Source organism: Cimex lectularius, unplaced genomic scaffold (assembly GCF_000648675.2).
Source record: "Cimex lectularius strain Harlan isolate CLEC.00 unplaced genomic scaffold, Clec_2.1 scaffold202, whole genome shotgun sequence".
Lineage (NCBI taxonomy): Eukaryota > Metazoa > Arthropoda > Insecta > Hemiptera > Cimicidae > Cimex > Cimex lectularius.
Genome location: NW_019392803.1, coordinates 1 through 20,087, shown reverse-complemented (window position 1 = coordinate 20,087; position 20,087 = coordinate 1). Strand labels below are relative to the sequence as shown.

The following is a 20,087-nucleotide window of genomic DNA, read 5'->3' as shown; positions in this document are numbered from 1 at the left end:
GTCCTGTAAAAAATCCTGTTAGGATTCGCTGTTTTTTCCTGCTTCTTTTAATGCATTCTGTTACCTCTTTCCTTTCAAAGTTTGTTAGAAGGTTCTTGGTTGTTTAAGTCCAATGAGTGAGTTCCATTTTTCTCTAATTTTCTTTACACGTCTGAGGTGCTCATTGATGGCGTGGATTCCAATGCCGCAGAAGTCCTATCAGCAGTTATCCTATAAGCTTCCATCAGTATACTTCGACAATGTTCCCGTCCTTGTTTCTAACCATACGCTACCTCGGACTCCATCTGGAAAACCGATTGACGTGGAACCCCTTTCACATCAATAACGCACAGACTGCAACATCTGCTCGCAAATTAAACGCATCCGAGATTTCCATAACCTTAGAAAACAACTTGGCATTCTGCGTAATGGAAACACCTAGGACCCCAAGAAGACCCGTTAAAAAATGGCAGCAATGACTTGTTAAAAGAAGAATCGAGACAATTGAACTAGGAACTCGGAGAAGTACAAGAAGGTAAAAGCTGCAGTCCTTGGGTAATAACCAAACCCCCGCTTCTTAGGTAGTAAGTACCGTCACATCTTCACCCAAAAGAACCAGGACTACGTGATGATCATCTACTACTTCAACTGTCAGCTATTCTCGTTAGACTATGGAACTACGAAAAATACAACCCGTTTCCTAGCATCTCATCATCAACGTACATAGTAACATGCAGTACAATTTTAGAATGGTTTTCGGCTGTTATTTACTATCGTTTGTTTACATATATTCTATTAATTATTATGTGTATTTGATACTTGTCTTGAGTTAAGTTCGAGATGTTTGTTAAATAACTATTTCAAGATTTAAAACAATCATCAAATTGACTTACTGAGGTTGGAAGTGAACTTCAGATTCTTTGACTTTGAAGTATCCTGAATCTTGAAACAAATGCACGAATCTTTTTATAAAATAAATGAAGAAAGGGCTTTTCATTATAAAAAGAAGTTTTTTTGTAAAAAGTTGAGCTATTGCACCGTCACATTTCTCGTTAGACATCTTTTATCAAAGATCTTTCTCAAAGAAGTTTTACAGCATATTGGAAGCCTTGGGCGATTTTTCGTCCTCGTAAGATCGATGCCAAAGGGGTTTTCTCTACCTTGAAAAACAAGCTCTCGTCTCAAGAACAACGCTATTATCGATCCCCGGTGGAAAAACTGATTTCCTTGATTAGCTGGATTGTGTTCGATAAATCACGTTATTCCAGCGGAGACCGACGTTCTTCCGGCACCGTCCGACCGTGCAGTCGTCTGGAAAAAGTTCTGTTGCCCCCCCCCGGGCCCGTTTTCATTCGACGCAACCGACCCTAATAAGCCAGTGATAATTTTCACCAACTCTCCACTGTAATTTTTCAACCCTCGCTGTTCCCATTCCGTAAGAAGTTAATTTCAATTATGTCAAATAATTATTTTTAAAAAAGTTGACCCAAGCAATTAAATTAAGCCTGTTAATAAAAGTCACACAAACAATTTCTAACAGCATTTGAGCGAGTGAAGGAAAATTTTAACTTCCAACGTTTTCCAAATATTTTGTAGCTTCAAAACATAAACAAGTCCTTTATTTATACATTATGTACTGAGAACAATGTTAGTTATTATACATTTATTTTTATTAATTTATTGAACAAGATCGACATTTTCTGTTCATTGCCCATACAACCAAATACTACGCCCAACTTGGAAGAACATTTCATTCTGACTTTCCCTCTCCTACTTCTGTTAGCTACCACTTTTTAATTAAGTTGCAGGACATCTGTGCATCATGCACGTTAGAAAAGAACAGAAATTTTATGTACACATATATATATATTACACAGGGTGGGCGACCAGGACCCGAGGGGTTAAAAGCCTGAGTAGGCCCGTACCCCATCCCTAAAAGGTCCGGGACCTGGTCGGCTCACGAGTCCTGCATATGTACACATATATACATTGATGGACAAAATAATACACCACTCAATTTATTTAGTTTAAATTTAAATCTAATTAATTATTCTTTTTATATAAGGTCTTGGTTGAGATGAAAATGTTAGTTACATGAGCGGGATACGAAACCACGACTTTCAGCTCGATAGGCTGTTGAGCCTCTAGCCACGAGCTATCCTGACTTCTTCGTGACTTTTTCATTTTTTCCCAGAAATTAATGAATTAAGTAATTTGGTCAATTAGACCTCTAGACATAAATGGATTTAAATCCAATATCTCTCTAAGTTAGTTACAGGTGATGGAGAGCTGTCATTGTCAAAATAAACTGTAAATAATGCTTTGTTTGCTTCATTTGTTTACTTTTTACCATTTCCACAAAACTTAGCGTTGTACCCTTCTTCTGCTAAGCCTAAAGATCACTTTCGGTTAATCTTTTTTCTTCATTGATTTCGTTTGATATTATTCTTAAATCTTTTTCAATGGCCTCAGTCAAGCATTTGATTGAGTTTGAGAGTGTCAGGGTCATAACATGATTACAGCCAGGAGGCTGAGGGTAAATCACTCTATAATAAGGAAGGGTTCTTCGGCACTCTTCGGCAGAGAAACACAGCTTCACACTAGAAGGCCAGGACATGGCTTCAACCAAGCTCCACCAGTAGGAGAGACAATAGATTCATTCATAATCAGGTTTTATGAAAACGCAGCATTATACGGGAAGTAAGATAATAAATCTGATAAGACAAGCCCCAAATGTTTTGATTTCCTCCAGCACTGTAAAAAGGCTCAATGAAAATAACCTCAGGGCCTGACACCTGGCTCTCGTGGACCTCTTCTCACCACAGGCCAGAAAATGGGGAGATTTTAATTCGTACAGGAACATGCAAATTGAACATTGGAAGATTGGGGGCGAGTTCTCTGTATAGATCACATAGCCTCAAAACTTCAGATGTGTGTAATTTCATGAATATTTGCTCAGGAGGGCCAGGAGGAGAGAATATATGCCCCATGCTGGGGGTGTTCCTCGGGGGTCATTCCATGTTGGATCATTGATATTCTGGGGTGGCATTTCCTTAGACACCTGCACAGAATTGAAAGATATTTTGTTAAAGTGTGCCAGAACAAGATGGGTCCAAGAAAGGAGCCTTGAGGAACACCAGCAACAATGTCTCTAGGTTGGAAAAGGGATGATTGAAAGGAAACTCGGATTAGTTGGAATAAGGGACAGGATTATAACCATCGGATCCTCCATATGCTGACTGTACATGTATCTCGCAATCCTCAGTATGGGTTCTGTGATAAAAACTGGACATTGCACTTGGAATTTTATTTGATAATTATTATGAAAAAAGGTCACTGGCCCCAACACCCAATTGGTAATAAATTTTGTTGTGGCTTGTTATCATCAACCTCCTAAACAGGGTATTAATGCTGAGGCCCACAACATCCCACCGCTCTATCGGACCCAATTGGTTGGATAGTAAACTCTGGTGGTAAAAAGCATAACTGCCCACACAAAGATAAGAGGGCAAAAAATGCAACCATGGAAAGTATTAACTGTATGGAGAGGAAATAAACTCTAAATTTGGTCTTTGTCAGGTTCAGTTAGTTTAGAGCTTTAGGTTATGGATATTCTCTCATTAGAGTAAGAACTGGATCTATTCGAAGAAAATGTTATATTAATTTTACTTGTGGTTCCAGGTGGCAGAAATGTGACCCTGACTTTGGAATCGAGGACAGGCCATACCAACATGCTCGCCGTTGTCGGGATGCTCGTGTTCACCCAGTATTGGTATTGGTTCCCTTTGGCGCCATGCCTGGCTTTGGCTTTCACTCCTACTTGCCTAATCGCCCTGAACCAGGACCTAAAGATGCCCAAACTTGAGATCAAGAGCAATGCCAAACCATCCATGTTCGCCTACCCACCACCGCTCGAGGAGAAGAAACGCGAGGAAAGGGAAAAAGTAACCACTGCAGTTTTGAGCATCGCTGCAAGGGCCAGACGCAGAGGAACAGCCGGAAGATCAGACAGCAAAATGGAAGTGGTATGTTTAAAATTTTCTTGCAAAAACCAAATATATACCATTTTAATTTTTTTTTAACTTTTCCAGGATGAAGAGAAAACTAAAGAAGAAGAGAAAGAAAAAGAAAGAAAAGAGAAAGAAGAAAAAGAGAAAAAGGAAGAGAAAAAACCAGAGCCTAACTTCGAAATCTTAAGTAATCCTGCCAGAGTTATGAAAAATCAGGTAGATTCAAAACAACACTAATTGTAATTTACAAATTTGAAAAATTTATGTTTTTGTTTCTCTTTCACAGCTTAAGGTAATATCATTGGTCGATTCTGGCAGTTATGTACCACTGAAGGATGTATCAATCGGTGGCATTGTCATGGTTCGCCATGTCAAAGCAGGCACTGAAGATGAACAACTTGTCGAGCCTGTCGCCGGTTTGTATTTATTTTTAAATCTACGTCTCAATAATGATTCAATGTTAAATTGATTTTTTACCTTCCAGCTTTCGGCCCGAAGGCCGACGATGAGAAAGAACCCGACCCACCAGAGCCATTCGAATACACTGAAGATTAAAGACATGTGTCTTAGAAGAAGCTGCGGTCGATGCTTTCAATGGGATTCATTACTTTTTAATTTATTTTTTAAGAATTCATTATTAAAAATCATGCATTTTCTGAGAGTCTTTGTTACTGATAATAATTGTACTAAGTACTACTGCTAAATATACTTAAATATATCACCCCTTCTTACAGTTCTTGTGTAATTGTTTTTTTTTCCTTTTAGTCTCTCCATCCTTACATTTATATATTCTCCTAACATTATACTTCTTTATTCCTTTCAAAAGCCAAGTATTAAATGGAAGGTAAAGTAATAATAACAATAACAATAATGTTTACATGATAACAAAAAGGAACGTATACTAAACAAAGCAAATTAACACTAAGTACCATTGCAAATACAATCTGCTGGACTGGAAATGTTAAGTACAGATTAGGGGTTAATTTTGGACACCCTGAAAGCAGCAGTGTATTTATAAAAAAAACTTTTTTGAATGTAGGAACTTTCAATTGAAATTTGGATGCTGCTTGACGTCTCACTGCACCTAAAAAGACTGGACACCACAATGATGTGCACTAAATGGTATGTGTAACCATAAAATTTTTTTTTAAGGATAAATGTAGTCCCTGTTCATCATTGTATATGGACCATAACATAATTCTCAGCAATGATAAAAACACTTCTCTTTTATTTGATAAAGTGAAAGCAACTTTTAGTTAAGTTGTCACATGGCTTTCTCCAAATGGTTTTAGCATTTCAATGTAAAAAAACAACTGCTCTTTGCAAAATAAAAGACCCTCCATGACTACAAGCTTAGATACTTTCTCATATTTAAACTTTGTCTGAACTTTTACCAAGTCAAATCATTTAAAAATAGTTAAATGTGCACACAATCACAGAACAAATACAACCTCTAAAGGATGAGGTGCAGACCAAGTCTTCCCAGGCTATAAAATTTTGTGGGATCTCAAACTTATAAAATTATTAAATATGGGCGTGTAATTAACTGATTTCTAATGCTAATACTAATCATTACTATCCAAACTCAGCCGTAATACTAACCCTTACTCCTAACCATATGCTAACCAAAATCTAACACTATTCATACAACAATAATAATAATATGTGTTTCTTAGTGACGGATTGTTAATTTATTGAATTTGTGTGGAGCGGACAAGAATAAGGTAGTTTAGAAAAACACCTTTTCATTTTTTGTGGACGTGTTGACCTTTATTCGGGGCATAAAAGTGTGGTGTGATTTTTAAGGTGTCATGTTGGTTTTGTGAAGGTTAAGTTTTTCTAAATTACCTCATTCTTGTCCACTCCTCACGAATTCAACAAACAATAATAATACTTTATTAAAAAACTAATAAGAATACACAATAAAAAAAGAAACAAAACTATATTAGAGTAATGGAATTTTATCTGCCTAGTGGAGGTCTAGAGTACTAATGAAGAAAATAATAAAATTCAATACTATAAACAAATAATAACCCTAATTTTAATCCTAACCATAACTCTACCAAACCTAACCTTTTAATCCTGTCCTAAACTAACCCAAATCTTAATCTCACTCTCAACCTTAACCTTACCAACAACCATAATAAGAAACAAAAGAATAATACAATATTGTGAAATTTTGTCAGTCTACTGGAGGTCTAGAGAATAGAAAATATGAAACAATAATAAAACACATAGGTATCCTAAACATATAACCCCAATCTTGATCCTAACCAACCTAATAACCCTACTAAACCTAACCATTTCTAACATACATTAAATTAACTTTAAATGTAATTGCAATCCTAATCATAGCTCTACCAAACCTAACCATAATACAAAAGAATCAAAAGCGTATTACAGAAATGTAACCTAAGATTTTATTGGAGATCTTGAGTATTAATGAATAAAATAACAAAAATGATAAATGTACATAAACAAATAATAACGCTAATTTTAATCCAGATCATAACTCTACTGAACTATTTCTAACATATCATATCACAACTCAACATTACCCTAACACTAATCATATTCCTGGCCCCAAGCTAAGGAAAGTTAATCCATGATACTGGTTTTGAGTGTATGAATATATTATTTCTTATGCTCAAGGGTGAATGGAGAAATTTATGTTTTATTGCTACTAAGGCTGCCAAGGAATGTGTGCATGTTGGTAGAGTCAGTAACTGCAATGTTTAGTGTCTTAAAGTAAAGAGAAAGATTCAATGATAGATCATAAACAGTACATCCGAGCCATCAGAGGACCCGGGTCAGAAAATTCTGCAAAGATTCTGCTCCTCAGTATCTTCTTTTGCTAATTGTAGGGAATGTTTATTAAGAACTTCGAAGTTCTAATCTCGCAATTTTTTTAAAATTCGTTTATTTGCTAAAATGGTCCATATACATGTTACATGTTATTATATAATTATTATTATTATTATATCAATTAAAATTCTGTCCATAATATCCTACTAACAAATGATTTTAGATTCAGGTTAATTTCACAAATCATTAAACTTAAGCGGCCCATAGACGATCAATATTATTGCACATTATTTTAGGTTGTGCAATTTAATTGATCGTGTGTAGACGATATTGAAAGTTTGTTCAATACATTGCATGATTGACGAAAAGTTGAAAATATATTGTACAACCTGGAAAATATTGCACCGTCTGTTAGCATTATTGGGCAATATCAGTCAGTTTGTGCAGTATCAACAAGTGGTACAGTTCGCATGCTCGTGGTTGCACAAAATATTTCACAAACTTCAATATCGCCTTCAAACAAAATTTTGTACAATATTATTAAGGGGCAACCGTCAAATTGAGCAATCTATATTGTACAATAATATTGACCGTCTATGGGCCGCTTTAGGGATTATATTACTGTTAAAGGTAAAAGTAAAGACTTAAACTTAAAAATTTAACATGAATATGGAAGGATTTTCTACTGTACTTTTCTAGTTTTAAGAGTTTTATTGTTCTACAATAGTATCAGTTCTTTCTTTTTTGTTTTATTTTGCTTGCTTTTTTGCTTTGTTGAGCTTGATATTTGACCAGAACGAGCATTGTTTCTTTCTTAGATTGTCGACAACTGTTGTTGACGTCAAAAGTAATGTACCTCTGCCCCTCGGGAAATTATCTGGGCCAGTAAATATAAGAATTATAAGTATAATTTTGTTTGATCATTTTGTTTTTGATTTTGACAGAGTTTTGTTAGAGAAATCAAAAACTATTTTCATGTTTTCTTTCTAATTGTCATGACCAATCTACAATTTGACGTTTTGAATGTGAAATATTTACTTTTTACTGATGTTAAAAGTTAAACGGTCTAAAAATAAGTCGTATTTTATTTAATGTGTTATGTTACACGGTATTAACCAGTTTTGGCGAAGTTGGTCCAGTACTTCATCATCCTTGACTCAAAAACTTCTCGGCAGCATACTTCTTGGCAAGATTAAGCGGCTACCCGAAGACTTAGTTGGTTTCATCTCCGTGCGTCACAATCGTCCACGACGTCCAGGGGTTCGACTTGGACCTATGAATGAAGAGGTACACGTACACGTCGCTCCCGCTTTTCGCTTAGCTATTGAAAAATTTGTAGTCAGTACAGGTGAAATGGCAGTCGCCGACCATTTTATCCAACTAGTTAGTCTTTGTAGCTGTATCGTTTGTTTTATCCACGTCGGTGTACTGAGAAATAATCGCTTCAAGAGTTTCGTTGTTGGCGTTCGAGAGAATTGTCCGGCACAGTATCACTTTCGCATTTTTTCTCTTAATTTTCTCCTCGAAAGTGCATCCAATGTACGTTCACTTTGAAAAAACAGTCTTGCCCTCCACTATACATCAACAATGAAGAGATACCGACTTCCACTCTAGTCAAATGCCTAGGACTGCACCTTGACAGCAGACTGGCGTGGAATCCCCACACAAGACTTAAAAGACAACAACTCAACAGAAGACTTGGACAATTACGCAGACTACTAGGACCAAAATCCGGGTTAACCATCAGCACTAAACTGACCTTATACAAGACTTTACTGCGACCACTTTGGACATACGGTGTGGAACTGTTGGGTTCCGCCAAACCATCCAATATCCTATCCAGTCCTTCCAATCAAAAGTCCTCAGACAAATCGTCAAAGCTCCTTTTTACGTCTCTNTTTATGAGCACAACCATCTAATAAATTGTTTGTTAAACTTAATTGTTTTAAATAAAGTTACTCCTAACCATCATAATTAAACAATGTTTATGTATTTGTTATCTCGTTTAATTTGGTTTACAATAAATAACATGTAATTAATATAACGACAAAATTACATGTACTTAGTTTGAAATAAACTACAAAAATATGAGTGTCCTGTTCTGATGCTACCCGAACGAAAATGGTGTAATCTTACGAGCAAAACTATGAAATAAATTGTTAATTAAATTTTATGAGCAAAACCGTGTAATAAATTGTTCCAATTTTAGTATATTACGCCAATAAATTGTTAGTTAAATTCATTATATCAAAAAAATCGTATTCCGGTGTTTTGATTAATTTTCTACCAAACCATTAAAATTAATCTTTTAAATAAAAAGTCATTAATTTTTAATCACAGTTAATTTGGTTTCTATTAAAATAAGTATGTTGTAATTAATATAACGACAATAATACATGTTGTTTGCAAAAAATATGAGTGTCCGGTTCTTTTGTCTTCGACTGTACTCGATGCGACCCGACGAAAATCTGGACAGCGGGGATCGCAGAGCGTCGGGTAGGTTGGCGTGGCATAGCATCGGGTAGATGTGCACGGGGGTAATGCAACCTTATGGAAAATCGGAGTTTGGATTTCCGTCGGGTAGCATCGGATAGATGTGCACGGGGGTAATGCAACCTTATGGAAAATCGGAGTTTGGATTTGCGTCGGGGTAGCGTCGCATGGCGTAGCATCGCGTAAGTGTGTTCCCGGCTTTAAGCGTTTTTTAGTGTTTTTATTCATACGACGATTCAATCCAACCTGTTACCCCCACAAACTACACTTCTTATATTGTTTGAGGGTATAATAAATGTTAAAAATAGAACAAGTTGAAATCATTAGGCTTCGAAATCCTCATGGATATATGAGGTCGCTACTTCGAAATATATATTAAGCCATATCACGGCGGCAAAGCCCATTAAGTATTCCCTTACTTCCCTAGGAAGAACCCGATTATAAGCTGAGTAGTTGGTTTGGATTGTAACTTTTGACCTGGAATACGAAGCATTTACTTGCTGTTTAATAAAGATTTCCTTTGAATCCCTAACTGTTTCAACAAGGCAATGTTTTATTTTGTTTCCAATAGTGCATAATTTAAAAGTATCGAACAAACCTGAAAATATTATTAAATTGAAAGATCCTTACAGTCATTTTGTAAACCGCTATAAAAAATCGTCATTTGTACAAACTTTTTACAGGTTAATAGTCATAATAATTAGTAGCAATAAATATTTATTTTGATAAAAAGTGTTGTTTGCAAGTCCAGAAACAGCAGCAATTTAGTCTTATTGTTTTCCTTCGTGGTAAGAGTGCTCATGGAAGATCTTATCTTTGGTAAAGCTCAAGAGGGCACTAATTAGAAAGGATAGAAAAGCCCAATGTAGGTTTTCATCATATGTTGTTTCATGCCTCGTTATAATTTTCATTTGAAGAGAATATTTAGTTTTTGTGCTGTTAGTCGAGGACTTGTTTCTGTTGACTTTAAGTACACTATGTTCTTATAACTTTTTAGTGACTGATAGTTTTTTGGTGGCCTTAACAAGGGCCGGTGATTTTTAGAAGTGAGCGTTGAAACGATGTATCTGGTAACCGGGACTGTGAATGTATGCCTGTTGGTTGAGAGAGTACAGTTGGCTGAGGTCCGGGGCCGTGAACCGGCTAACTCTACATCGGTTGAAGAGACTCTGGTGCAGCGGTTTGCCAGTAACCAAGTCAGTTGTGTTGTGAAGGCGAGTTCTAGGCTACGCTGAAAGTACCCTTGCCATCGTCGTGTGTGCTTTATTAGTGATAAGCGAGAACGAGAGAGAGAGAGAGAGAGAGAGAGAGAGAGAGAGGGAGGGAGAGAGAGAGTAGCTGGCTAAGTTCCGGGGCCGTGAATCGGCTGATTATACATCGGTTGAACGGACTTTGATGCAGCAGTTGGTTGAGTGCAGCGGTCTGCCAGTAACCAAGTCGGTTGTGTTGTAAAGACGAGTTCGAGGCTAATGCTGAGAGTACCCTTGCCATAGTCGTAGGTGATTCATTAGTGATGAGCGAGAACTGTCGGGTAGATGAGTCTGTGGCCAGTGGCGTAGTGCCCCTGATTATATACGCACTGGCTCTGCTCTGATTCGCTGCACAGTGGAGGGCGAGACTATTTCAGAACCGGTAGTGACACCTAGCGGGTTCTGTGGTAACTGGAAATGGCCACCACAAATTGTTTAAATGTAAATTTGCTAACGACTACAAATCTTGTGATTATAAATCTCGCTTAAGCTCCTCAAGTTTATCAGAATCCACGTTTACATTGATTATTTTTAACTCAAGTCAAAAAATTCTCGGATTTTGGCCAAGAATTTCTCTTAGTGTATTAATCCGATTCTTCTTGTTGATAATTTCTTGACTTGGACCTAAAGATATATCACCTAACAAAACACTATGCCATCAACATATGGTGTCATTCAAACCAAGGGCACCATATTTTGAAAATGAATTTTATTAAATGCAACATTTAGTATCATTCAATTGAATGAGCATTGACCTCGATATCGGCTCGAAAATAGTGTTGAATTGCTAGACCAAACAAAACAGGCTAGATTTACTTTCTACTGGGTTCCAGGCTATACTGGAGTGGTGGAAAAGGAAAAATGTTTTTGCATGAAAAACGGCTGCACCGTGATGTATTCATTTTAGTATAGAGGAAAATTGTATCGTATTGTATACCGGGAGTCCTTTGTTTCCCAGCGGCTCCTTAGTGTAGGATCTTGCTTGTGGTTTTTCTCGTCCTAGTTGCAAGAACCTGTACCTGCATTGACCTTCGTCTATTTGCATACAAACCGTACGTAACCTGCGGTATTATTCCACCAGGTTTTGAACTCATTAAGGATACATTTTAAGATGTATCCTCTTTTGGGGTAGGGTTCAGGACCCTGTGCGTCCATGTTGGCTAATGTCAACCTTTTCGTTGCATCTATGCCCCCCATGCAGGGTCCCTGGCATTCGGGGCATAGAGTTTGGAGTTTCCCAATACATCATAAATCATATAATAACTGTCTGCTTGTGTAATAAGAAAATAAAGTTAACACTAAATCAAGTAAAGTAGAAACTAAATGATGAAATAAATCGTAGATCGATTATCAAATAAAAGAACGGCGTTAAACGATTTACGGTGAACACACAGCAAGCGGAATATTTAATTATGGTGTTATCCATAATTGTAAGTATATATGATCCATAAATCAGCTTTAAAACGACAATTCATACCAAAATCGTTAAAAAACTAATAGTTTCCAAAATAGCAATCAAATTTATAACAACTTGTTAAATAAGTAATAACGCGTGCATTGGTCAAAATGTTATATTTTTGTGCAAACTTGTCAACTTTGGTGAATACACACACATGCTCATTTTTCCTTTCTAAAGGTACTCTTCTGCATTAAACAAATGGCATGTAATGATGAAGGTTTTATTCGATTGCTGGTATTCTTATGAATAAAACATACTAGTTACATGGCAGGACTTGGTCAAAATTTTAAATTAAATTTAAACAAAAAGACAAGTAATTAAATAATTAGTTACAGTATAAATACAGGCAATTAATCGAAATCGTATAAAATGTACGATCAGGGTGTTATGAATTTTTCTATAAACAAAGATTATTCTTATTACGTTCTAATTCTTCATCCTCAATAGATTTCCAGAATGTACATTGGTCCTCCCGGTGCTTTGATCCTTCTTCAATTTTTTCGGCAAGTTTTAAGTACTTCTTTTGCGTGGTGTCGTATTTCGGCCATGTAACAGAAGTCGTTTGGCTTTTGTCATCTTTGTTGGGATCCCTAAAAACATAAACATTAATGAATAATTTACTAACTTTTTCAAAAACTCAACGGTCGTGCCGTTTAATAAAATTAAAACATTTATGAAATGTATATTTTAGTATTATAGAAAAATATGTGATGGAGAATTAGAATTACCCTGTTCTGGCGAAGTTAGCCCAGTACTTCATCATTTCCTTGCTCAGTTTTTTGTCTGCCTCACTGTACCCCTTGGTTGCATTGAGCGGCTCACCGAAGACGTAGTAGGTTTCTTCTCCGTGCATGCCACCAGTCCATTTAGGCCATGGTGATACATTGGAAATACGGTCGAACAGATAAACATACACATCCTGTTGTAATCCAGCATAAACGTCAGCAAATTGGTTGACGGAGCATGTAATGTTAGANTTCTCGCAGCAAATTTCAAAATGCATTTGGTTCATCTTACCAGTAGGCGGCTTCGCAAAAGGGATTCCCAGCCAAGCGTCTACATCTTTGCCAGTGGCTGATTTGAGCGTGACGCCTTGAACTTTCCCTTTGTCAGTGTTGACAACAAGGTTGTCCTCGGATGACGAACTACCCACGCTGATCAGCAAAGTAGACACTAACAACCACCACATCTCTTCTAAACAACATGAAATATTAATGAAAAAGTTTTTCCAACCTTTAATATAATACGATAGATCCTAACCCAGAATTCCTGTCTAATATAAAATCATCAACGTTTTCAAAAAATAGAAACTTAAGAACGCAATATTTTAAGATTACTCTCTCACAATTCAAATTAAGCGACCAGCATTCGAAAAAAGTTTCTTTCCTAAACAAATGGGTAGCTCTTTAAGTACAGAAAAATAAAATAATATCTTACCTTTGTGCTCTGACGAATTGATGAAACGAAAGAGTGTTGTAGAGTCGTTAAATATCGAAATGTTTAAAAATCGGTTAGAGGATTAGAAAATTATCACACACCATCTGGGTATACACTAGATTTTCTTCGACGTTGGGGATTTTAAAAAGTCTACTTTTTTACTCAGAACAACTGTGCTAACAATTGATCACACCTATTCTTGTTCCTGACCTATACGTACGCAGATAAAAATCACCGTTTCCTGAGAGTCTTTTTCTGAATTCTAACCATAATTCATTCTTCATAAATTCGCACTTAATCAATTACTTAAAAAGTAAATATATGCCCTTTTGGGGCCCATATAATGTAGACGTAGTAATTATGTCACATTTCAATTTAAACTGCGCAAAATTTATTTTTATTGTATTAATTTTAATTAAATTGACTGATATTTTCCTGTTAATTGGGTAAAGCAAAGTATTAATGACAAAAAAAATTAATACTCATATTTAATAACGCATTTACTTAAAAATAGTAAATATGAAGATTACTCATTTTGTAAACAAACTCCTTTTCTAGAATTTATGTTGCTGATGAGTTCCGTTTCTTTCTTTATAGAGATATTAACTAGTTCAAGATGTGTATTTTAATAATGGTTAAAGACAATAAAGCTGGATTAAAAGAAGTAATGATGAGAAAAGGTGTTTATTTAGAAAATGAGTAATTTTCATGTTTACTATTCTTAAGTAAACCTGTTATTCAAAATGAGGTTTAACATTTGTTTGTTTTTGGTTTGTATTTTCTATTTTGTTTTATCCAACTAGCTAGAATATATCGGTTAATTTAATTGAAATATATAGAATAAGAATAGATTAGAAATTATATTTAGTGGTCTATTGACCAAATTACTACTTTCAATTAATTAATTTTTTTGTAAGACTATTATTGGGTTGTCCGGAAAATAATGCAGGATTTTGGTATTAAACAAAAAAAAAGAAACTAGTTACTTTAAAGCAATGTNCATACAAATGAGTAATCCTGTAAACGTAAACAGAATATTTTATATAGATTTTTTTTAATGAAAACTTAAAATCCTGCATTATTTTCCGGACAACCCAATAGATTTCGTGATTCGATTGACTAAATAACATCTTTCAATTAATTAATCTTTATGTAAGGTACTGGTTGAGATAAAAAAAGTCAGTGTCACGAACGGGATTCGAACCCACGACTTTCGGCTAAATACTCCGCTGCTCTTCCACTTGAGCTATCGTGACTTCGGTCCACTCGGACACCAGCTTCCCATTTCAACTTAACCTTTCGAATTTTACTTCCTTTTGCCGCTTGTCGCACCAGCTTTAGATCCTCCGAGGTCCACCTCGAATAGTGCTCCGGCCCACCAACGCTGACACTTTAGCTTAATGATATTTTTTATTGAAATTGTTTGTGTTATAAGGCCGGTTCGCGGAAGTAAAGTCCGGAGGTTGGAACGTCGCGGTCTTAGCCGAAAAACGAAAAACTGCAGGAGTCCTGGCTGAAGTCAGCAATACCAATGGCTTGACCCTCGCATGGGTACTTAGACATTCGGGCATAGAGGCAACGAAAAGGTTGACACGCTGGCCGAAAAGAGAACCAATATTGACTTTCTAGGTCCTGACCCCTACAGTGGGCTAGCCACTTGCCAAAAAATAAGATACATCTCAAAATGGATTCTTAACGAGTCGAAAACTTAGAACAATACCACAGGCATGAGGCACGCGAAGAGATTCATAAAAAGGCCATCCGAAAAACTTACAAAGGAATTATTGGAAAGAAACTGCAACTGAACAAGGATTCTGGTCGGATTCCTCGCAGGGCACTGCCACTTAAGAAAGCACATGCACCGAATAGGAGTACAGAAGAAACACAGTGCAGATACTGCCAGGAAGAGGAGGAGACCGCAGAACACATTCTATGTTTCTGAGAAGGTCTACGTAGGCGAAGATCCTCATCAAGAAGTGGCGTCTCAGCCGACACCTGCGTCTGTTTCTACACGACTGCCTTTTTTCTCGCAGGAGATTCGAAATAAGGGACGGAGGGGTTATGGAGCAACCAAACACCACTCAGACCAACACGTCAGCATAGTCTGGCGGGTCCAGACGGCCGCCATCATGTTAAACTTTTCGCATTTCTTTAAACTAATATAAAAACCCTAATCCCCAAATATCCTTGCCTTACTCTTACGATAGACTTATGCCCGTGTCACTCTGTCGGTTTAAAATTAAAATTTGTATAGTTTTGACAATAAAGTTTCTTCTTTTTTAAAAAATCGTCTTCGAGCGATTACTTAACTTACATTTCTCCATTCTTTGTTTTGTACTAAAAAAAGTGTTTTTTGTTTTTTCGTTCAACAAGAACTGGTAAAAGGAATATCGTTTATCCCACTAATTTTGTTTGCTTAATTGTTTGCGTTCGTACGATTGTTCAACCTTCTTTTCATTCATTGTATTAAAATTAGTGTTTATTTCACTATTACACGGATGGTCGATGTTTAGAAAAAAAAACCTTTGTCCAAAATAACGACAGGCGAAGAAAAATCGGGGAGGTATTTATGAAGGTATGAATAAAATTACAGGCACAAAATACTTTAACAATAGAAGTCTTTTATTCAAAAGAAACTTTTAAGAATCCTAGCGATCTATATCTATGTATCTATAAATGGAACTAGAGGGAAAAATTAATTCTTGATAAATGTAATTATAATAATAAACCATGGTTTTTCTTAATCAAGTTCCTAACAAATGGCCAGAAATGGTGAATTTTTTAAAATAATTGATTCACATGAATATAATTTAAGCGGTTTGAGTAATGAGTACTAAAAAATCATCGATTATACGGTTGATGGTTATAACACTATCAATGTTGAGGTTCCGATGTTTAAACGTTGGTGACCATCTATGTTTTTCGATCGATGCTCATTTCTATAAGTAAATACAAAAGAAAGGAAGGTTCTATTCGGCGAACTCACGCAGCGGCAATTTTGTCCTTTTTCCGGGAAGCAGCCACGGTTGGGGGAACCTCCATCCTTTTTGAACCCCATATCCTAGGTCGAATAATCTTCCCCGTCCGAGAGAAGAGGGCTGGGTCGTTGATAATGGATAATCTGCGAAGTTACCCCTTTTCTTAAACCGCTTGGACTTTATAACCTGGTGTGTTTCGTTTCTCAATAAGGGGTCCGCGATAGCTTTCTTCAATTTTCCCCTGCACGAAAAACACGCTTATGCTTAAAACATATTTAATTAATATATAAACTATTCCAAAAAATATCATTGGAATGAGTTGGATGGCCATATTTTCGTCAAAATCAGTGAAAACGCTTAGGCCCCGTTGCACCAGTCAGGGTGCAAGCCGGGTTCACTGTAACATCGTTCACAATTTGAACGAAGTTCGAGGAGTAAAGTAATAAAACACCTCGTTCTTCCAGGCAGCAACGACGTCTACCACTAACCATTCTACCCGTCAGTGGCGGATCCAAGAGGGGGGTAAAGGGGGAATCCTCCCTGGAACCATGTGAAGATGTTATGTTTACGCCAATGTAAACAATGATTATTTGGAGGTCGTAAGATGCGGTCTGGTGTGACGAAGATTTAGAAAAACATTTTCTTTATCGTGCCAACGTTTCGATCTTTATTGAGATCATCTTCAGGGCCTGGGATTTATAAACATTGTTTAAATTTTACAAATACATGTAGGATCTGAAAAAATGAATTTATACAATGCTAGAAAATTTTATATACAAAACAAACTGAATTTGTACAATGCTAGTACATTTTAGGTTAAAAAAAGAATTTATACAATGCTAAAAAACTTTAGATTCAAAAATTGAAGTTATACAATGGTAGAAAATTTTAGATAAAAAAATGCATTTATACGATAGAAAATTTTATATAAAAAACAAACTGAATTTATGCAACGCTAGAAAATTTTAGATTAAAAAAAAAGAATTTATACAATTTTAAAAATGATAAATTAAAAAAATGAATTTATACAATGGTAGAAAATTTTAGATAAAAAAAATAAATTTGTACAATGCTAGAAAATTTTAGATTCAATCAAAGTATTTGTACTCACTCAAATTGTTTGTTTTCCGTGTAGAAGTGTCATTCTTGTCTATCTTGGTGAGAGGGCCAGTGAGATATTATGATATATAATGGACACATCTACACGGAAAACAAACACTTTGAGTGAGTACAAATACTTTGATTGAATGTTAAATTTTCTAGCATTGTATAACTTCATTTTTTATTCTAAAATTTTCTAGCATTGTATAAATTCACTTTTTAATCTAAAATTTTTTAGTATTGTATAAATTATTGTTTTTAATCTAAAATTTTCATCATTGTATAAATTCATTTTTTCATAGCGTGGCTAGTTAAAAGAAATATAAGCCTCTTTGCTTAATTAAGGCTAAAGATAACGGCTCAAAGTAGTACTGAATTGCTAAATCAAACAAAATAGAATAATGATGTAAACAGGGTCAATCTCCACTCGGTTCTAGGCTATGTAGGATCAATGGAAAACAAAAAAGCGGATCTTTTTGGAAAAAAAAACGGCTGCTAAACCGCTAAGTACCAGTTTGCGGTAAAGAGGAACTTCATAGAGAAGAACATCTTTGAAGAGAAGACAAGATGACATTACAGAAACCGTCGAAATTTCTTACTGAAAACAAAGATACCAAGAACCAGGTGAAATTTGAAAGAAAAGATACTACATAGCAAACCAATTTAAACAGAAAAAGGCATCACTCCTAATAGCGTTTTTTAAGCTTACACAATTACGCTACTAAATACATTCAATCTCTATACACAAATCGAGAACTGTATCGGTACTATGTACAATAAAAAAACTAGTATTCTCCGAAAATCGGTACAGGAGGCCCAAAGAAGCCTCACAGCTGTACTCATGGGCAATTCTCATATAGGGAGGCATTACTACTCGCTCTCTATATGGAGCCAAGGGACGCATCAAGCTTACTTTCTTTACATGCCGGACACATACGCTGCTTTTGAGCCAAAAATAAGCGTCCGTATGTTCCATCACGGATGCGATATTTTTAATTTGGTGAAGATGATTTCTTTTCAACTATTCATATCTTCCTAGGTCCTGATCGCTGTGATCGACTCCGGATGATGGGACGATCCGTCTTTTCTTCACCCTCTCAGTTTTTAAATATTTATTTAGAAAACATTTACTTTGACATATTCAATTCAATAATTGAACTTTTTAAAAGTAGTATGCTGGATAGATAAAATCAGACGACTTGATATTTCAAAATAAATATATTTTTTGCAACCATCGGGTTTATGTGAAGCCATAATTTTTGATGTTTTATTCTTTTTGATTAAATACCAAATCACAAGCTATCACAGTTTTGGATTCAGCATTAAATTTCGTTTATACTATTTTAATCTGAAATAATTTTCTACTAAAAATATTAATAAATATTCAAATTTGAAAAATACCACAATATTTGGCTTTTTAAAACAAAGTATAACTAGGAATGCTTTTAAGTTTAATCCTAGATTAAATTTTAATAAAAGTTCATTACTGCTTTGAACTCATACGTATGCATATTTTTTCTATTCTGTAGGTATTCTTTGGCATAAAACATGATTAGGGTTTTATTGGATTGCTGGTGCTTATGCATAGAACATTAGTTAGTTATCAGGACGTGGTGAATTTGTTAGGATTTTAAATTAAATTTAAAAAGGCAGGTCATGAAAGGATTAGTTACAGGGAATAAATCGAAATCGCAAGAAATGTAAGTTTAATGTTCTGAGTTTTTTATGAACATATTTTATTTGGATGTTGATGTGTCTAATTCGTTTGTTGAAACATGTTGTCCAAGAGTTTTCCAGAATGTGCATTGATCCTCCCTGTACTTTGATCCTTCTTCAAGTTTTTCGGCAAGTTTTAAGTACTTCTTTTGTGTGGTGTCGTATTTCGGCCATGTAACAGAAGTCGTTTGGCCTTTGTCATCTTTGTTGGGATCCCTACAAACATAAACATTAAGGAATAATTCACTATTTTCGTGGTCCGCTTGACCAATTAATACAGACAATTAATTAAGGTATTTAGGTGAGATGAAAAAAAGTTAATGGCAAGAGAGGGATTCGAACCCACGACCTTCGGCTAGATACGCCGCTGCTCTACCACCTGAGCTCTCACTCATAAGGTGGGGTTGAGTTGGGGAGTTGATGTCCGAGTGGATGGATGTCACGATAGCTCAGGTAGTAGAGCAGCGGCGTATTTAGCCGAAGGTCGTGGAATCGAATCCCTCTCGTGCCATTAACTTTTTTTCATCTCACCTAAATACATTAATTAATTGTCTTGTATTAAGGAATAATTTACTAACTTTTTCAAAAACTCAACGGTCGTGCCGTTTAATAAAACTAAAACATTTATTAAATGTATATTTTCGTATTATAGAAAAATATGTAATGGAGAATTAGAATTACCCTGTTCTGGCGAAGTTAGCCCAGTACTTCATCATTTCCTTGCTCAGTTTTTTGTCTGCCTCACTGTACCCCTTGGTTGCATTGAGCGGCTCACCAAAGACGTAGTAGGTTTCTTCTCCGTGCATGCCACCAGTCCATTTAGGCCATGGTGATACATTGGAAATACGGTCGAACAGAT

The 20,087-nt window shown here is 35.8% G+C and overlaps 3 protein-coding genes and 1 long non-coding RNA gene across 4 annotated transcripts in view; 1 reads left to right on the top strand and 3 right to left on the bottom strand.

Moving 5' to 3' along the window:
- The window catches only part of LOC106669366 (26S proteasome non-ATPase regulatory subunit 1), a 438,166-nt gene extending 433,441 nt beyond the window's left edge, over positions 1-4,725 (top strand). The window contains exons 15-18 of the mRNA XM_014398791.2: positions 3,661-4,004; positions 4,071-4,205; positions 4,276-4,405; positions 4,474-4,725. Of these exons, the coding sequence (XP_014254277.1) occupies positions 3,661-4,004; positions 4,071-4,205; positions 4,276-4,405; positions 4,474-4,544 (680 nt within the window). The 3' untranslated portion in view covers positions 4,545-4,725. The remainder of the gene's footprint in view (positions 1-3,660; positions 4,005-4,070; positions 4,206-4,275; positions 4,406-4,473) is intronic.
- A 7,369-nt stretch (positions 4,726-12,094) lies between these two features.
- LOC106669437 (acetylcholinesterase-like) lies at positions 12,095-13,008 on the bottom strand. The gene is made up of 2 exons (XM_014398921.2): positions 12,725-13,008; positions 12,095-12,586 (listed from the first exon to the last, which is right to left on the bottom strand). Exons 1-2 carry the CDS (start codon positions 13,006-13,008, stop codon positions 12,394-12,396), a joined length of 477 nt encoding a protein of 158 aa, XP_014254407.2. The 3' UTR covers positions 12,095-12,393.
- A 73-nt stretch (positions 13,009-13,081) lies between these two features.
- LOC112127333 lies at positions 13,082-13,562 on the bottom strand. The gene is made up of 2 exons (XR_002910514.1): positions 13,434-13,562; positions 13,082-13,190 (listed from the first exon to the last, which is right to left on the bottom strand). It is a non-coding gene; the product is annotated as an uncharacterized LOC112127333 (long non-coding RNA).
- A 5,639-nt stretch (positions 13,563-19,201) lies between these two features.
- Positions 19,202-20,081, bottom strand: LOC112127332 (acetylcholinesterase 1-like). The gene is made up of 2 exons (XM_024228100.1): positions 19,910-20,081; positions 19,202-19,444 (listed from the first exon to the last, which is right to left on the bottom strand). Exons 1-2 carry the CDS (start codon positions 20,032-20,034, stop codon positions 19,249-19,251), a joined length of 321 nt encoding a protein of 106 aa, XP_024083868.1. The 5' UTR covers positions 20,035-20,081; the 3' UTR covers positions 19,202-19,248.
- Positions 20,082-20,087: the final 6 nt, after the last annotated feature.